This window comes from Leptinotarsa decemlineata, unplaced genomic scaffold (assembly GCF_025532065.1).
Source record: "Leptinotarsa decemlineata unplaced genomic scaffold, Ldec_3_MD MMD2_tig00026361_RagTag_RagTag, whole genome shotgun sequence".
NCBI classification, from domain to species: Eukaryota; Metazoa; Arthropoda; class Insecta; order Coleoptera; family Chrysomelidae; genus Leptinotarsa; species Leptinotarsa decemlineata.
The window spans coordinates 8,212,499-8,233,240 of NW_027412704.1; the positions used below are offsets into that span (position 1 = coordinate 8,212,499).

General features: G+C 32.9%; 2 protein-coding genes across 7 annotated transcripts in view; one reads left to right on the forward strand and one right to left on the reverse strand.

Annotated features, from left to right (window-relative positions):
* Positions 1–20,742, reverse strand: part of Ptl (prothoraxless) — a 491,222-nt gene that overhangs the window by 246,617 nt on the left and 223,863 nt on the right. For 4 of the 6 annotated variants that reach the window (XM_023162697.2, XM_074185108.1, XM_074185107.1 and 1 more), the window contains exon 2: positions 10,535–10,562. The exons of the other annotated variants lie outside the window; for them this stretch is intronic. The gene's annotated coding sequence lies outside the window, so the exon portion shown is untranslated. The remainder of the gene's footprint in view (positions 1–10,534; positions 10,563–20,742) is intronic. 6 annotated transcript variants of the gene reach the window in all.
* LOC111507402 (lymphokine-activated killer T-cell-originated protein kinase homolog) lies at positions 16,458–17,024 on the forward strand. The gene has a single exon (XM_074184924.1). The coding sequence runs from the start codon at positions 16,458–16,460 to the stop codon at positions 17,022–17,024; it is 567 nt and encodes a 188-aa protein (XP_074041025.1).

Genomic DNA, 20,742 nt, shown 5'->3' on the forward strand with positions numbered 1-20,742 from the left:
GGTTCCAAACAGTGCATTACGAGTTGATATGTTATTTATGATAACATGACCAATTGAATTGAATAACGAACTATCACTGTGAATGAGTGAATCTTTGAAAGTTGATGTTTTCTTTCTTCCGTTGTTTCGTGTCTTGAATCATTTGTGAACATACTAAATAATAATACCCCCAAGCTAGAGTCATGCAAAATTCTCAGTAGAAACTCTCGAATTTTAGACGTAGTGTCAAGTCATCAAAGAAATTAATAGTTTTTTGGCAATCAATTTCCGGAGTTTAAGATGTCAGTTTCACTAAATTGCAGCAAATGGATATTCGTTTTCGGTAGGAATATAGTTTATTCAATGATGTATTCTGGTTCTTTTTTCAGTGAAATTTCTTCAATGCAAATAGTTCTTTGGTCATTTGCTTTCAGTTTTCAAGAAACGATATTACTAATTGCTTAAGACGACAGTCATTTCAATCTAGACGGACCTCTGATACGATTTTTTTAAATGGAAACCTGCCACCATTAGGCAGACAAATTGTTTTGAATTGATGATATGGAGTAACTCATTATGAGTAATTGGACAGGTTCGCTTTCAATCTTGAGACGTACCCAATTAATTCTATTGACGAATCATTGATCAATCAATTATCGTAAATGATCATTTTTCATTACATTCATCTCAGCAGGTATCCAATATTTTGTGTCAACGTAAAACTGGCATTTTAATAACCTTATAAGAGGAAATTAACCATTCGGACTAAATCACAATTCACTGGTCTCATCGAATATAAGTTGGACACGATTAGTAATGGATATAACCGGAATTAACTGGTTTCCGGGATAGGAACACGACGGATCACAAACAAATTAGAACTGGATTGGGTTAAAAACATTTCACTTTCATTTTATTTTGATGATACACCATATTATGAAAGTATTTTAAATTTCGCATAACCAACAGTTGAGAGAAAGTAAAGGTTTTTTTTTAGGATCTAAACTCTGTCCATCCAACAAACAAAGTAACCCAAACAATGATAAATTAAGTTTTAATGCCTGTGTTGTGTGCATATACGGTATTTTATAGCTGAAGAAACTGCTAATTTGTGTCCCTACACTCCACCTAAAAACATTTCCTATATCCAACAGCATATAATAAAAAAAAATTGTAGTTCCTTAGTGCGAATCTGTACAAGCAGCCTGATCTGGTAGATCACGTGCATGATAATGTTTTGGAGCACTACGTTGCTTAGATGGACAGAGCGTCTAGAGTGCTATTTCCAAAGAGAAAACATTGCGATCAATACATCAGCAAAAACCAGGAGTTTCAGTGTAATCATATTTTCTTTTGGCTGCTGAACCTTCGCAACCTAACAATATGGAGGCTCATTCACGTTATTTGCATATGATACTACATTATTATGTCTATTTTAGTTATTTGTTCCAAGTATTTTTTACGCAACTCCACTATTCTTCTACTTTTCATAACTGCTTGACGTTTGTTTATTATTTTAAATTTAAGTCCTAGTTTCTTTATCCAATTCTGAAGAGTTTTGTCACAGCAGATCACGTTATGGCCGGAAGTATTCATTTTATTTCTTATGATTTCATTTGTAGGAAGATTTTGGTAATCCTGTATTACATCGCGTCTTGCGTTCATTAGGTTTGTGTTTGACTATTTTACGACAGTTGAGAGAGGAATTTCGGTCAAATCTGATGTTGCATGTTTCAAAAAAATATGTTTTTCCGTTAACTAGCTGTCGCACCCCTACGAACGACAACCCTCAGAAGTCTAAACTTGTGCGAGCTAAGGATTAACAAGGTCTTACCTTTTAACGTGTGATTCGTAACACGTAATGCATGTAATAGTTTGTTTTCCTCGAGATCAAACTTGAGATGTATATTCTTATATACATTGAAACATACTCTCTGTGTTTCAATATCCAAATATATCCGAATCTTATTCAGTGGTATCTCTTTTTCGCATTGTTCACCATCGCTATTGGAATCACTACACTGGAAAAAGTCTGCGTTGTTATCACACTCGTTATTACTATTAGTACTTGTCCATAAACGCCACATTTTGAACAGATAGCAAAGATTTTAAGTAATTATAACTGCATCAATATCGAATTTCAACACTCAAATCGCGATCAGTTCCTGAACTGAACATTGATGACACGACGGCGATAACCACTCCCGATTTCTATTCGTCACCGTGACAAGACTTCTAATTTAATTTTATAACTCTTCAGCCGATCATAGTCGGTTAGTAAAAATATCCAATAGGAACCGCCTATTCTACAGTACACGTGGACTATTTCGCAGCCAGTTCATTTCTATGTATTGGTTTTTTGGCCTTTAAGTGTACACAATATCGTTTACTTCGACTATACTTCAATTGATGCTGGAAAATTATGCTATTCATAATATCACTACCAAATTCTTAGACATGAAAACAGATCAAGAGCTGAGCATATAAGAACGCTTAACAAGTTACATGCCCATATTACCCATAAATTTTTAGACAACAGTGACAAACATTCCATTCCAAAGAGTCTTTGATGTTGACTTTGATAATTTAATTCACTAGCTTATAGAAAGAAAACCTGGGACCTGCTTCGGTCCCACTGGTGATCGAATCGGGCCCCTGGGAAAGTTTTCAGAGTTTGGTAGAACTACTTTTACCATCTGACCTGAAAGACCACTCACAATACAAACTAATCGGCTTCGTTAAGAAACTGGGTTTATTTGGTCGAGTGGAGGGTCGAATAAGCCCAATCACTATTGACCTTACCTAAGCTAACCTAAAAACCAACAATATATCAAGATACTTTCAAGAAACTTGTTGAACCCTGTATCACTAACTTATCGTGGAATTCAGTCTCGTTCCTGCACAAAATAAAGTAGCTTTCGAAAAACGACGTTCATCAGAACCACCATATTTTCTCGGGGCACGCTTCGCCATTCGATAAAAAAAGGAATTCAAAACGCTCATGGGTAAATGAAGTCCGACTATTTTCAAACTGCTGATAATTTATCAATGTCCAGCGCAGGCTGTGAGCGGCCATTACTCTTGTGGCCTCACACAAACGTGCTGATTACTGCTAAGAAACAATGTGAGAATATGCCCGACTGGCCCCAATTATCGGCAAAAAATCTTCAGCAAATAGAGACAGACTGATTGCTTTCGCTTATATGTTGATGGTGAGTCGAGTCGAGATATCTTTATTCATTGTATTGTTACAGTGAAAGATTGTTGAAATGTGCATGCTTCATGTATGGGACGCCAATTGGAAAACCCTCTATATAAGGAGTTGACGCATGATCCCTGACAACAATTTTAATTGCACAATCATCAATGCACAATGTGAAATGAGTCTAAATACAATACAAATATGTAAAGAACACATTTAGTCGACATTTATCAATTAATCGTAATCGACTAGTTGAATGACGATGATTTAGCCCTAATCGACAATTTGAACCGTAGATTATTGCTAATCGCTAGTTCAAGACACTGAAGAAAGTTTTAACTACCCGATTAACTATAATCAACTGTCTAATTTGTCGAATAATTTGTAATATTCAGCAGTTTTAACCGTTGAGCAGCAGTTTAATATTCACTTGTAATCAACAAACATTTACAACTAACTATTTACTGAAATCGAATGCCTGATTTTTAGTATATTTAGCATAACTACCTCGATAGTTTGAACTATCGGTTATAGATAATCGACGGTTTAAACTGTCAATTATGACTAATATACAATGAGAACTGTCGATTATTTACAGTTTTAAACTATTACGCCTAATCCTAGGCATGAATTGACAAATTATTTGCCCATAGTCGATCGATAAAACTGTTGAAGATGTTGAAGAAATTTCAAACTATCGGTTGGCTATATTTGACTTTCCCATCTGTCAATTATTTAATCGACAGTTCATTTGACAGTCTAAATTTATTATAGATAATTGACAGTTGAAACAGTTGATTATGACCTATCGATTGACAGATTGAACTGTCGGTTATAAAAACATATCTTGTAGCCTCTCGTGATGATATTATCAAACTGAACTGTAATTAAAAATGTTTTTCAACTAAAAGCCATCAGAAATCGAACTAATCTACCGAATAGTAATGGGGCAACTTTCAAAATTTGTGAACGAAAATAATATTAAAAACCATTTCCAGAAGTGGAAAATAAAGAGATTGCATCAGAATAGAAAAATATTCCCAAAGTAAAATATGGTATTCTGTTAGATTATTTTACAAAAATCTCCAAATATTGGAACAAACAAGATATGTGTTTCAAAATTCAATTAATTATGATATCAAAAGGAACTTGAAAGTAAATGTCAATTTTACGACCTTGGAGTATTCTTGTCTAAATTTTATTCGAAGTGAAGTAAATCTTTGATGTAACAATATTGCTTCAAAATACTATCAACTGTTGACTCCTTCCACTGAAATATACACACTCAAACTTCCAAAGAGAGGAATTATATTGAAAAAAAATGACACACCCAAAAATCTCTTTCAATCTCAAAGTAGACCAATATTTTCTCTTGAAAACACCAACTCATCTTCGGTATAGTCTTTGGATAATCGACTACTTACTTTCTTCCTTCCGCCAATATAAAAAAAAAACTCTCAAAGATAGGAAAAAAAATTAAAGTTATAAACGAACAAACACTGTTTAAGACTGAACAATAACATTTTTATATCAATATTTAATGATGAACTTGTGAGGAAATTATTTATTGAAGTTTGAGTAAAATTTTGACATTCATAGTTGATTCAGTACTTTAACATTTGAATGTGTGTGACAGGAAACAGTTCTTGATTTGATCACTCTAAGTGAATGAAATAACAATATATATTTCAATATATATTTCAGATATAAAACATTTCCACATTGTTATGAAACTGAATTCTTTTTCTACCCCATGAATGTGTGCATCAGATATTTACTCTGAAATTGCTTCAACAGGAACATCGAGATTTTCCCACCCCTCAAGACGGTTCTGCTCAGGGGATGATCGACTAGACAACAGACTAGCGCCATCTTCCCAAAAATGGCCCAACAGCATTGTTCGGCGATATGGCCATAGGGCGCGTAGCTGTACAAGTGTTTCAAACGTTTACAGTGGTGTGGAATGAGGATGGGTTGAACATTTGATTGTCTGGCTTTATTTGGGAATGAATGAATGGTGTGAATCTGAAGGTTGGAGTATTTGCTAACAGGTGGGTCGTAAAAAAATAAGATGAAGGAAATAGCGGCAATAAAAGAGCAGATTTGGTGGAAAGACTGAACAAAACACTTGAAGTTGGATATAATTTGTGGTCAGATTATGATTTCTATTGAGGCAAAGATAATAAATGAACATTTTCAAAAATTCTTGCTCTAATATAATGATCAAATCGGTCAATAAAACAAAATCCATTGAATTAACATTTCAAAAAAGAGGAATATAGAGCAAATGATATAAGTAAGTAAAATGATTTGTTATATATATTTCATATTTGTTGTCCACAACGAGTAGATAATCCCAAAATGAAGTTTTGATTTCTGGTGATAAGGTACTTTCAATATTATAGATGAATTTGGAAGTTGTTATATGAATGAACTGATGAGATGCAATACGCAAAATATCCCATATAACTTTGAAATGTAATGTTAGTGTAACAAAAAAGCCGAACCAAATACAATCTATGAGACCAATAAATACATATAGGGATAGTAATTTTGGAGACATACAAGTACTGCGTAAAAATCCTCAAGACAGTCTGGTCTTGAGAATGGTCAATTATGAATAGAACACAACCGTTTGTTTCCCCAGAAGTCATTTCAGCACTAGGAAAAACCAACCTCCAGCATAGGCTCATTCTTTGCCTTGTCCATCTCTCACAAATTCACTAAATTGTAACTCAATTAATGACTTGTGGTAATATTAATTTGATGCCCCATCCGAAATAAAAGTCTAGGTTACTTCCCAATCATTTTCTACGAGACCATTAACTGCTCTATTACCCTTCACAGATTATCAAATCAATTAACATATATTGATATGTATATAATTGATGAGAGGATTGATCAATTATGAATATGAAGCTGGAAAAAAATGCCTGAGTAAAATGTATTGTTACACAGGTGGGATTATATCTACAAGGGCTTCGATTTTGGCAAAGATGCACATATAGAATGCTTGATGAAATGAAAACAAAACATAGGTTGAAGTACAAAAAAAACATGGACGCTGTGAGTAAAGTAGTTATACAATACATGGACATGCTTTGACACTGAAGATATCTTAGATATTGATGTGAGAGCAAATAGTTTCTGGTTCACAGATGGATGATCAAAACACCTTCAGGTTCTGGTGCAGGTTAAACAAACCAACCTGCCTAGGAACCTATGCGACTGTATGTCAAGCGGAAATGTATGCTATTGAATTGTGTGCGGAGAGATTGGAAGAATTCTATCTCATATCCAAGTCAATAAAAATATTTTCGGACAGTCAAGCGGCGTTGGAAGCTCGTGGCTCCTACTAAGCAACGTCTAAATGGGTAGCAAATTGCCAAAAACGACTCTACTCGATAGGAAGACTTAACAGACTGTCTTTGGTCTAGATTCCTGGCCATACTGGCCTGGAAACCAATGAGATTGCCGACTCCCTTGCAAAGGAGGGTGCTGCAACCAGCTTCAATGGACCAGAACCTGATGTCATTGGCATCGCTATAGGCTTTGCCAAACAAACGACGAACACCTGGATGTCAAGAAGATTTATGGAATCTTCCAGGATTGGCTCACTCCAAGGCGTTTCTTCACCCTTCGGAGCTTGATACCAAACAGTTGTTGGACTACAGTAGGAATGAACTACGATGTCTAACAGGCCTTCTCACAGGTCCCTGTCGTCTGAATCATCATATACAGAGACTCGGACTGTCGGAAGACAGTGTGTGTCGCCTCTGTTTTGAAAATGATGAAACAGCAGAGCACATATTTTGTGCCTGCCCCGCTGGAGACCGAATCAGATTTTCAGAGTTTGGCAGAGCCGCACTCTAACCATCTGACCATCTGACCTAACACATCACTCACCATACAAACTAATCGGCTTAGTTGAGAAGCTAGGTTCATTTGCTCGAGATTGAATAGGTGTGAGCCACAATAAACCCTTGCGGGTTGCGGTGGAGGGACGAATCGACCCTTTTACCTTTGGCCTAATCTGACCTAACTAACCTAGATATTCATGAGAAAAATTGTTTGAAAAAAAAATTGAAATCGTTTTTATCGACTGAATTAAAAATTTTATAAATACAAATTAATATGACCATACAGAATATTAAAAATATGACTCTATAGAAACGAATGTCAGTCAATAGGCAGGTTGAACTCTGGCAGCTCTGATATTTGACCAGCGGGCAGGTCAAATAACAAAATTTCAAAGAAAAATTAATTCAAAATGTACCCTTACTTATTTCAAAAACATGTTCAGAACGTTCATCTTTTACTTCCTGACTATAATGAAGTTTGCACACAAATTTACTTCTTATACTATGAAATGTTCCTGCATCTTTATTTTCTGTTCTCAAGAACTTATCCATCTACTGTAGCGTAAAATTTTGAGAACCCCATCTCTGAAAGTGAAGAATACGCGTTATCATCGCTTCGAAAAACACCACAAAAACAAGTACGGCGTCGTTTGGAAGGAAGCCGACAATTTGATCAATAAATCAGTCACGTGAGTGACCAGTCCAGCAGGCAGGATCGCGAAATGATTTATATTCGACCCGCCACTTGCGTCCATGTGATTATTATTATAATAACGTTTTTTAATACCTCGCCCGTAGCCAGCTATCCCACTCGATACAGTAACCTACGGGCGTATTCTCCGTCCTTGTCCACCTCAGAAACGCGCTTACAGACGGTAAAGGACGAGAGAAATCACCTTCAGACAGTGTTGCCAACAAGGCACAAAATACGTGAATTCTGTGTAGTTTTAGTATTTTTGCGCATTTGCTGCGCATTCTGGTTTTCGAGAATTTTCTGCGCATTATACACCCAGCCATTTTCCCCCAGTAGATCAATTTCACCTGTACCTCAAGCGTATCACGATTCAGGGTTAAATTATTATCTGCTTGTGTGATAGCTTTGTAGTGGAAGATTTTTTAAACACTTCGCAAGAGCAAAAAAAATAACAAAAAACTCAGATAACGCAGATAACGAGAGGTAGGAGTTGAAAAGACTTTCCATCCTCACTATACACGACTAAAAATGTACATAATATTATTCTACGAAACCTGAAACTCGAGTTGTTGATTAAATATAGGATTTTTTTTGCATTATATTTTACTGGTGATGTGTTGAGCAACTTCCTCATCGTGATATTTCATTTCTCTTTTCCACTGTAGGAATATTCAAAGTCAGATAGAAAACCCTGATCTCCTCCTTTGGAAGGCTATCAACGGCCTAATTGCCTTTAAACCACCTTCAAGTCGATTGATATTGGAGACAACCGTAAAATTGATATTTCACATAAGAAGTTGATGTGCCTGCCAACAATAAGATTGCTGAATGAAGTTTATTAAAAAAAAAACTTCGTATTATCGGTATTTTTGCGCATTTATTGCGAATGTGCTGCGCATTTTACACCTGCTACTGCATCTCAGCGGATCACTTTAACCTTGGAGTGCCCAGGCACTCAGTGTCAAATTTTTGGTGAAACGAATGGTCCAAACAAATCAACAAAACTATTTCTTCTTCTCTTTTACGAGTATGTTCTTTGTAGCCATTGGTCTATGCTAGATGTATTTTTTCTCGACAAAAATCATCTGATCTAACATTTATTTGCTGTTCTTGGGTTTATTAGCCGTGATCTGCAGGTTTTTCAGCCTAACCTTTTGTCTGCCGCAGTTGCGGACGAAACACCAAGCCCAAGAGTCTGCAAACACAGGCTAATAAACAATTGAAAGACATGATCATTTGACCTTATGATGCACTGTTTGGAACCTTTGGTGTAGTAATGAATATTACTGGAGTTTTTTCCCAACACAAAATCGTTATTTTTAACACCTCGACACGTGTTTCGATCACCAAGTGATCATCTTCAAAGAGGAAGATTAAAACTGCGAAGTTTTAACTCTCACGTGTCGAGGTGTTAAAAATAACGATTTGGTGTTGGGAAAAAACTCCAGTAATATTCATCATTTGACCTATTTGTTTATTTTTGTTTTTTTATTGTTGAACTGCATTTCCTAAAATTTCAGCTACATTTCAAGTAGGTAAGCGTACATTTTTCCATGAATTTATGTCTTGCTCTTTACGATCAAATTTTGAGGATATTTGACATGAACCTCGCGCAAAACAACTTTACTGAGTTGCCAACACTGCTTTCAGAATCCTTTTCGTTGAAGATGGTGACCAGATTGATTCTCACGAGATTTACTAAATTTATTGCCTTCACTTAACAACAAACTTGATATTGTTGGTGGAATTTGAATCAGGATTTAATTACAGCTCGACGGCAGCTTATTATGTTTCTGATTATAACAAAAAAAAGGCTTCAATGAAAACAGAGTATGCGATCTCATTTTATCAGGCTGAACGCAAGTAACCTCATTTCAATTCTTTATACCCTAGTTTCAATTATCAAACATATTTGATGGGTGGAAAAAAATACGAAATATTTTGGTGTCAGAGGCGAGATCATTCAATAACATAATATTCTGATGAATAATTTTCTAATCTATTCGAATACATATGATGGAATTGGCCAATTGACCAAGTACTAACATTGATTATACTAGTTTATAATGGAATTTTTGAAATATCTTCTTCAAAGATGAAATTAATTGATGTACAACCACAAATATAAATATTTATTTTTCAGTTGAAAGGTAAATAATTAGGTATTTGAAAATTATTGGTATCATATTCGAAAAATACCTTTTCCAGTTTTCACAAAACGAGTATTGTTGAATACTGAAGATCAAATTGATTTTTGCTCAGTTAAACTTTTTGATATTAAACGTCTTTCTCAAAATATTCAATAACTGCACTGTTTTCTGTTGTATGATAAATTGAACGAGAAAAAATTGACAACTCGAGTAATGAAAATAAAATAGCTCAGTTTTTATTCAGTGAATGTAAATTTTATACAAACACGTAACTGAACATGTAGTAACTGAAGCGACTGAAAAAAATACAATTCGTGGCAAATAAAGTAGTCAAGGAAGTTTCAAAATGACAGTTCAATCTAATCATTTCTTAGTACCTGATAGTAGAAAAAGTAAGTAGAAAAAATATAAATCTAGATATCATTGGCTGAAGTTTTCAAATCAATATTCCGCCTTTTCTACCAGATAACTATGAAAAATTTCCCGTCTTTCAATAACTTCAATAGTATTAATATCGATTTAAGAGAAACCAGATTAGCTTATTGTAGTATTTGGTAAAATTTAGAGATAATCATAACAGTTTAAGAGATAACTTCAGTTTGATAACTATTATGGATTCTGATAATAATAATAATCATTTGATACTTACATTTCACACTGACACTTGAAAGGCTCACCTGGAACAAATAAGAATATTGAAAATACAATATAATAAAATGATAACTGATAGTACTGTTCGCATAGTACCGTGGGACACGATGATTCTTTTCTTGTCACCGAGAAGTCAAAAACATTCCTTTTCTAAATAAAGTAATCAGTCAACATTTTCTTGCAATTTCTGCAAATAAGCTCGACTGACCACTTTTCCACAAACGTCTTACATGCTTAAAAAATTCCTGCAGGAGGTAATTACCGAGATGAGTCTCGCTAAGAATATTATAATGGCAGCAAATAACGGTGGAAAAAGTGTGAAGCCAAAGTAGAAGGTTGTCTATCGAGTGTAATGAAATTACCGTAATTACAGCAATAAAGAGCGATTAAATACACATAAAACCGCGGTGAACTGAGCACCCAATAATAATTAAAAGTAATGGATACGGTTAATTTGATATCAGTAACAGTTTGACCGACTTGACATAGTTTCTTAGCGGTTTTTTTGTCAAGTGTTACGTCTATCTAACGGATTTTTCTAATTGCCACTCGGTCAGAGGAATCATCTGTAACACAGCCCATTTGCACTGAGGGAAAGCTTTAAATTAACATTAACACGCTTTTAATAGCTTCACCTGTATGTACGTATGTTTGTTTGTATGTAACTCTCAAGCTCGGGATCTGTATTTGTCAGAATTACCGACATGATTGCTTGATCATTTCGCCGGCAAATGGCGCTATATGTAACATCCTTAATATAATTCGAACTCAATTTAAATGTATTTCTTCATTTGAACAAGTTTTTTTCATTAACACGCGCGCCTGCTGCCTTATTTGTAACCCTTATTTGCACGCCTGCTGCCTTCGTTGGGCTTTGTAGCTGATTTTCAGGCTCCCTCTTCAGAATCGGAAAATATCAATGGACATTTTGTTCTATACAATATGAGACTGATTGATTGAAGGTGGTTGACAATGTTTCGTGGTGTATTTCATCAGTTCGGACTTCCATTGTCTAATAATATAATATAAATTGATTTGAAAACGCTGAGAAAAAAAACAATTAATCAACCAATTCTCGCCAAACGGTCATCTCCCGCTAAAAACCAATGAAGCTGAAAAAGTGAAGAGAGGATAGGTGAAAGCACTCGAGCGACCTATAAATAGTCAGACCTCTGAGGAATAAGTCCAGGTATCACCCGAAGACGATTGTGGATACTAACAATCGAAACGTCGTGACATAACTTGGTTTGAAATCTATTAATTTTTATTTTTCATTTTTTGTTAATAATGTTTTTTAATTTTTATTTTTCAGCTTTTATTAATATTTCAATTTTTCTTATTTGTTCAGTTGTTGCTTGTATGTTATTTCTTTGTAATTTCAGTTTTTCGTTTAATAAAATTGTTATTTTTGGTTAATCTTAATAATTTTTTAATTGTTTTTTTCAGGGTTTTCAAATCAATTTGAATTATATTAGACAATGGAAGTCCGAAATGATGAAATACGGCTGATTGAACCCAAAGTTTAGATAAAAAGAATATAGTTAAAAAGACTAAAAAATAAATACAGTTTATCTAAAAAAACACGCTTTCGAAGAACATCGAACTGAAAAGTTAAAAATATCTTTTTTAAATAAGCTCAAAACAATAACGAACGAAAAATACTATTATTATTGTGAAAAAAGCGTGGGCGTTTTGTGCCAAATTTTTTGTTTATCAAGCGACCGTCGCTTTTTTCACAATAATACTAGTATTTTTCGTTCTTTATTGTTTTAAGCTTATTTAAAAAAAATACTTTTCAGTTTCTTAGTTTTTTTAAACTATTTTTTTATAAGTTGAATTATCCAGGTTCATATCCAACTTGTTCAGCTATTGATAATATTCACCAGTTGATAGTGACGATGACAGCTAAAGTGATAACAACAGTAGAGTTGAATTTCAATTAATGTCTCTTTTCCAGTTGAAAAATCGGAAAATCCAGACTTAGCTCCAATACAATTTTCAAAACATCAGTTTAAAGTGCCTAATATGAACCCATCAAAATGTGATTATCAAGATATTAACTTGACTACCTTGATCTGGAATCATTAGACAGTACATATTCAAGACTTCGTTCATATCGAGTATAATGCTCAAGTTAATAGGGTTTTCAGTATTTATGAAACAGAACCTCAAATAAAGTTAATAAAATGATTCGTGAAAACACAATTTCCGTCCTGTGTTATTTTAAATTTGTCACATTGAATAGATGACAGTTTGATAATAGATACTTTTAATAATGCGACATTATTTTGCAAGCAATATATCTAGAAAATATATCAATAAGGATTATTATTATTACGTTCATTGGGCTTGAAAATGGGTGTCAACTACTTTATTGAAAATAACTCGGAAATAGGGAACACTTTCTTAAACATTACTGACAAATGATAAAAGTTATTTCTGTGACTTGGAACACGAACAACCGTTGCCTGTTTCACTCTTTCGAATATGATCAACAATTAACTTTTGAATGAAATAGATACGAATTTCAAAAGACTTTTGAAACCGCCATGGTAATTTTAAGAAACCTAAATATTGTTCAAATGATAACTACAAGAAATGACTCTCAGATTTTGAGACCATTTTTCTGAATGCAAAGTTCGATGTTGGTCGTTTTTGTTCAAAGCTTTAAATTTATAACCTCAAAATCTGACGCTCGATTTAAAACTGTCTTTAATAGTGGTTGATTTGAAGAATTTTTATACCCATAATCATGCACTCTATGTCAGTGGTATTCCATGTAGATTTTTCAACCAATAATTTGCTCAACATTTATTCTGACGTTCGATGGCAAACTGGGAGGTCAAAAACTCGAGTAACAAAAAAATGTGCCGCAATTTCTCATTCATTTTTCATTCAAAGAGCTAATGAGACCTGTGCCATTATCTCAAAGTTTTACACCTCAATTTAATTCAGTGCAAACGGCACGAGCCGAGAGTTTTTTGGCTCCTATCGGCATATGTGCTTCTTGGATTCTTTACGATGCTATAAACTTATTTAATGGCCGTTATGAGCATTAAACAGATCGTAAAACTCGTAAAAGTCAACAGAAACATCATAATCGCTTCGTGTGTGTTACAAATTCCGTAATTGATTGATGAGTTCTAAATGGGTGTCCCAGGATGTTTTTCCCTACTGGCTATTTCATTTAAAGGGAAGTATTTTTTATCTATAGATTCATATTTTATGACCAAGATGACAGGAAGAAGAATATTCATGTATTTGTACGTGAATAATTTGACAGGAGCCTGTCAACTTATGCCATTTTACTGAAATCAAACAATCTTCTGATTTTTTCGTTTAGATTTTCACAATTTTTCATCATTCGAATATCTTATGAATTGAAGACTTCCTTATATCTGATGAAGCTTTTTCAATGAATTTATCAGATTGTATAAGTTTTCATAGTTCAAGCTCTTATTTAGTATGTAGTATTAATGGTATATGACACAACAAGCTATAATACAACAATATCATTTGTTCATGAAGTCAATTTTAATCATAACTCCTTGTTCCATATTCATATTAAAATTTTGTTATATACACGTGCGAATTTGAAAAATAGTATTTCAAAATCATTGCTGGCAGATGGCTTTGTCAAAAATATTTCATTCTTTGAACAATTATTGATGCTGAAGAATTGAACTTCCGGAAATTGAAATGAAAATAATGTTATGTATTAATAACAAATATGTGGTTTGTCATAAAAAGTGAAAATATATAAACATCAAATGAACTTAGCGAACTACATTGGACAAAAATAAAGTCCAATAAAGAAACGCATTGAAGAACATATCACGCTACATGAATAACGAATGTATTTCAATCGAAATAATATGAGTAATCAAAATTGAATTATTTTAACATTTTTTCTCGATTTTACCTTCGTCTAGGTAAGAGTTTTATTTCAAATTGTCTAAACTAGATCTGTTGATTCGTAATCACTTTTTGAAATATCATAAATATGAAGAGAAGTATGTGGGGAACATTATACTTTGATGAATGAACTGATACTTGCACTGAGGGTAAAACCCTGTGTGTGGGTAAAGAACAATCAAAGAACAGAACAATTTTGATGATTTAAAACAATGAAGTTCCAATATTCGGATTCAGATACAAAAAAAAATAAAATGAACATTTGAAATTCACAGTTTTTGTGTAAATAAAAACACCACAATGAATTTCTGCAATTAAAAAAGTTACTGAATGAAATACACTAATTATAAAATGAACGCAATGAATATCTGAAACTACAATCTTTGTTAAATAAAAGCATTCAAAATTTTTTCAATTATTAAATTAATTATTCAAATACTTAAAATTTCGAAGGAAACCTGTAGTTATGAAAAAGAGGTAAGCAATTTCAATTTTATAGCAACAGACATCAAGTGGGGAATCAGTGCCTTTTTCAACAATTCATTTTTAACAGTCTTCAGAAGGAAAACTCCTGGAAATTAAACAAATGATTATGGGAAATAGGAAACATGAAGTTGGTGCTGCCATCTATGTACTGGTAGTCACAATTTTCAATCAAAAGACAATGCTTTCCAGTTTCTTACTAACATGAAAGTTCTACCAACTATGTAATTTTCTCCATCATTTCTAAATTTGAATTGTAAAAATAATAATAGATATTATTGAATATACGACAACATTACTTCAAAAAATCATAGACCCTTGAATATCGTGTTTTGAAAAACAGAAATGTTCCATCGTGCAAAAAAATATTAGTAAGCACCTTGTGACGACTGAACGAACACACTGGTGGATATAAACGTTTCCTGGATCTTCTCATGATTGGCTCATTATCTTGTAATTACTACAGACGACACATGCTATCACCACATTTTCATTATGAATGGAATTTCGCATTAGTTTGCCATATTATCAATTAAAATGGCAAAAAATCCATAACGATATGACCGAGAATGCTGATTATTTCAACCCCTCGAACAATTCAAACAAAAAATTTTATAAATTGGTAGGAGATAATCATGGAAAATGGCAAACAAATTTAACTGAAGCTGATCAAATCAGATGAAAATGTTTGAGAAACAAATGTTTATTAATTCACATGTAAAATATTTTGTTGAAATTTTCAGCTATATAAGGTGATGAGATTTTGTTGAAAGTAATGCCATAAAATTTTGTCTTATTGCACAGTCAAGAAATATAACTTTGAAGCCGGAGAAGGTGTTATAAAAGTAGGAAACAATTTGCTGTGCCTTAAACTAAAGAAAAATATGGGAGAGCCTTCAAAAACTAAGCCTGGTCTTTCGAAAAGTTGGGCAAACATTTCAATTGATGATTAATCAAGTATGACTTATTGAAAGTGAATATATTTGAATCCCAACAGGCTTTTTTCTTTACAGAATGTGAAGTTTCTTTTTCAAGTGTTGAAATTGAACCTATAAATGACAAACATATCACTTCCCATAATATTTCAATCGCAATTGCTTACTATTGAAATTGCAGTGGTAATGAACTTCGGAAAATAAAGATTTCGGCATTCTTGACAAAATCCTGCCATCTCAGCCATTGGGCTGAGAATGATATTTTTTTATTGTCCGAGTATCATATTATGTTGAAAACAAAGTCAACACATTTTGGTGGTGGAAGGTAACAAATTGCAGTAGTTACATTTCAATGGTTTTTTTTCTCTTATTTCCATTCGATATATTTTGTACCTGCGATAATAATACACAGTTTGGAATTTGAGAAAGTTGTGTCGGTCGAAATCGTTGAAAATTTCAAAAATTGAGATCATGGATATGAAGAACAAATATGGTTTTTTCAACCAAACATAATATATTTATTTCGACAGACATATTTTTCGTATTTGAACGAACGTCAAGTTTGAAACTTCCAAGAAATTAACAATAATGGATTCCTTCAAAACTCCTTTAAGGAATAAAAAAGACAATGTGATACAAATACCTGCATCTCCTTTCATGAAGAAAATAGGTTTTGGTGTAGCAGGTGTAGCAGTTTATGAGATGCATAGGTCACCAATACAAAATAGAACATATTCCCATTGGGCAGTTAAGAAGGTTCTGAAAGAAAAGGAGACTGGAATAGTGGAGTCAATGGAAAAAAGATTACGATTTGAAGCAGAAATTCTTCGAAAATTAAAACATCCAAATATTGTCGGACTCAGAGCAATTAGCAAAGATGGTGACAGTGCTTTGATAATGGAGGAATGTTCCAGCTCTCTGGGCGATATGATTGAAAACAGACTGGATCATCTGAGTGAAGTACCATATTCACCAAATACTAAATTAAAGGTGCTTCGAGACATATCAAAAGCATTGGATTATCTTCACAACACCGTCTTGTTGTTGCATGGATATATGAAATCATTCAACGTACTTATTAAAGGGGACTTTGGATTTTGGAGTATGTTTGCCTTTAACCAAATCATGACAACTAGACAAAGAAAGGAATACTAACCATTCTTTTGTAATATTTAATTTCCATACACAGAATATTTGGATTGTTACTGTAGAAAGATTTTTCTATGACCGAACTTTGAAAGAGGCTACTAAAATTAGTAAATAGAACTAGATGTTCGCTTTTAAAAAGGTCGACGACGGAATCCACGATGAACAAAGCGTCGAAACGTGCTTGCTGAATAAACAGATATACAGAATCCAACATATCTTATGAAAATCAATCTTATGAAACTTACTTAGTGTCTTCCTGTAACAAAACCTATTTCTTCCTTCAGTTGGTTTCTGTAGAAAATAACAATGATTCATATGTGCAAAATCAATAATAAATATTCCACAAAAAATATTAAGGATCTATTGATATTGACTTATGATTAAATTAAAATTAATATCTATTTCTGTTTTCTAATGAATGAAAAAAATTCATTGATATGAATAAAATAAAACAGTTCATCTAATATTTCTTTGAATGAAGCAAATATTCAATTTGAAGTCGACAGATGTTTTTTTTTTCATGGGAATATTACTTGGAACAGTTTTGCCATATCCAAGCGTTAAATTCGTTCAACATAATTTTATTTGAATCCATAGTTAATTTTTCTTTGTGTTAACATGACCAACACAGACCAAGTAATAGTGAACTCAATTTTACATCTTGTTATGTAAATGGTATCAATATAGTCCAGTTTGAGTGATTTGATTTTTTTCGTGAAAGGGGATTCATTAATTTCTACTTCAATTCTGATCAAGAGAGAAATATCTCAATTGAACAGAAGTGCATGTTACACATATTAAAAAATGTTAGAAACAATCTTACCAACGATTCTAAGATAAAATTCAGCGCGTAATATTTGTAACGGTCTGGTGACTTCGATCGTACTATTATTCCAAGAATTCCATATATTTTAACAAGTATCATGATGTAGAGACAATCCAGGTGCATTCATAGTATATAATTTATCTAATAACTTATAACTATCATTAGAAATTCATGTATTCAAGTATATTCATTACTATGATTTCATAATAGGACATTTGTTGGTAGTTAATCTAGATTGAATAGGATAATTTAAAAAAATTATTATGTCGAGATATATATATATATGACTGAAGTCATTTGAATATAGATTTTTGAAATGAACATAGATATACATATATGCAAAAAAATCGAAAATTTTTTGTAATATTTTAGAAATGACTTGAAGTAGACAACTAATTAATAAAAATACAAATTTAGAAAAAATAATACACAATTTGTTAGGCTCAAAAAGCAATGTCCAAAGAGCTCAAAAGCAGTGTCCCACTGTCCTGAACGTCGGTAGAGGATCCATTTTTCACACATGACGATCCGATTCAAAAGAAGATCGTTTTGGTTGCGCAGAAACAAAGAAGAACATAGCTCGAAACGTATACATTTCTGTCGATCGTTCAAATCGTGAGCTTTTGGACCTTTCCAATATGTTTTAAACCATCAAAAACCGCGTGGGAGCAGACTTTGATATTTTTGCCATCATCCATCAGCGCAAGGAGTTTAGAAAGAAATTACAAATTTCAAAATCTTTTGTAAACTTCACCTGTACTTTGTTTCCAATTGCTCACCCTATACCTCAAATTCAATAATCAGATTTACCCATAAATCACATCAGAAAGTTCGGAACCTAAAACCATTAGATCGTTTTCAAATTGATAGCTAGTAGATGGCAGCACAGAGCAGAAAGCTTATCGATTTTGTTTATCTGGCTCTATAGAGCGATATTCAACTTTAGGACTATAGATGGCGCTACGGTCTGGGGCGCCACTGATGGTGGAAAGTTGGCGAACTGAGGTATTGATTCAGTTACAGAAATCTGCAAGGAACTCTGGACCAAAAGCCATGCAAGAAATATATTCCCCGGTTTACGGTACAGGTGTCGCCACAAAATTCAATCAAAAGAATGGGGGTGAGTAAAATCAGGACTGTAAACATGAAGTTTATATTATAGAGGAATACGAATTAGGATTCCGAGGACGAAAGTCCGGTTTTATATTTTGGTTCAGAAAATTCATTACTTTTGGTAAAGTTGAAGATTAGTTAAAAATGTTGAATGTTATATAATTTCTTACTCATTAGTAATTCTTCGTTATTTCATTTTCATTTTGGAATGTATTAAATGTAACTTTGGTAAAGTGTTATCACAGATATACCAAATTGACAGTTCAAACTCGAACTATGAAACCAGCAGGTGTACTCGATAGGGATCGAATTAAATAATTTTTTAGTTCACTTTTTCTAACCAAAAAAATTATTCAATATGTCTGTCATTTTCAGCTGAATTAGAAGTCGAGGAACAGCTATTCCATGATACAAAACAGTATTATTGTAATTTCTGTTGAAAATTATGAAAATAGAATATTTTTATATTTAAATGGTATGAACCAATATATTTTCAAAATCACCAATTTAATTTTTAGTAATTTCTAAAATATTTTCAATGTCCTCAGTCTTTGGACAGTTATCTTCATAAGCTGTTTGCAAATCCTAAAAGCAAATGGGGACGTCAATTTATATACATGTTGTGTTCTAGATGATATAACATTTAACATTTTCAACTAATCTTCAACTTTACCAAAAGTAATTAATTTTCTGAACCAAAATATATCATCTAGAACACAACATGTATATAAATTGACGTCCCCATTTGCTTTTAGGATTTGCAAACAGCTTATGAAGATAACTGTCCAAAGACTGAGGACATTAAAAATATTTTAGAAATTACTAAAAATGAAATTGGTGATTTTGAAAATATATTGGTTCATACCATTTAAATATAAAAATATTCTATTTTCATAATTTTCAACAAAAATTATAATAATACTGTTTTTTATCATGGAATAGCTGTTCCTCGACTTCTAATTCAGCTGAAAATGACAGATATATTGAATAATTTTTTTGGTTAGAAAAAGTGAACTAAAAAATTATTTAATTCGATACCTATCGAGTACACCTGCTGGTTTTATAGTTCAAGTTTGAACTGTCAATTTGGTATATCTGTGATAACACTTAACCAAAGTTACATTTAATACATATCAAAATGAAAATGAAATAATGAACAATCACTAATAAGCAAGAGATTATAAACATATACACGTAAAAACAGTAATAAATATGAACTTTGACATCTGACAATCCAATGCAGGCTGTAACAAATATGCGTTTCAATTATCCAAACTGAATTGTGTGTGATATCCGAAATAGCATTTTCCAGCGTTATGAAATTGCTAATTGCATTCATTTAGTCACATGTCACTACGGGACAAAAAATTGATGAGATAGTCACTAAAATATAGTCATGCACGCAAAATTTGTGAACATAAAAAAGCATGACAAGGCTCAAGGCTTTATTGAAAAATGGTGGAAAAAGTGATGACATTAGACTGGTAGAATGTATTATATGTAGATTATGGATTATGTCTGTCACTCTGTGATAAATTAGTCTTTTGAATACACGTCTGTGAATAAACAAACGTAATATTAGTCTTTATTTATTCAACACTGTTGTTAGATCTATAGATCCAAAAAACTTAAGATTTTCAATTAAATTTGTTGTGCTGATTTGTTCTACTTTTTGTGTATGGAAGAAAATAATGCGTACATCATGGTCATTCAGGACGTTAATTATTATCGAGATTGACTAGAAGATATGGGGAAATATTTTAAAGTTAGTCAAAAAGGCAAACT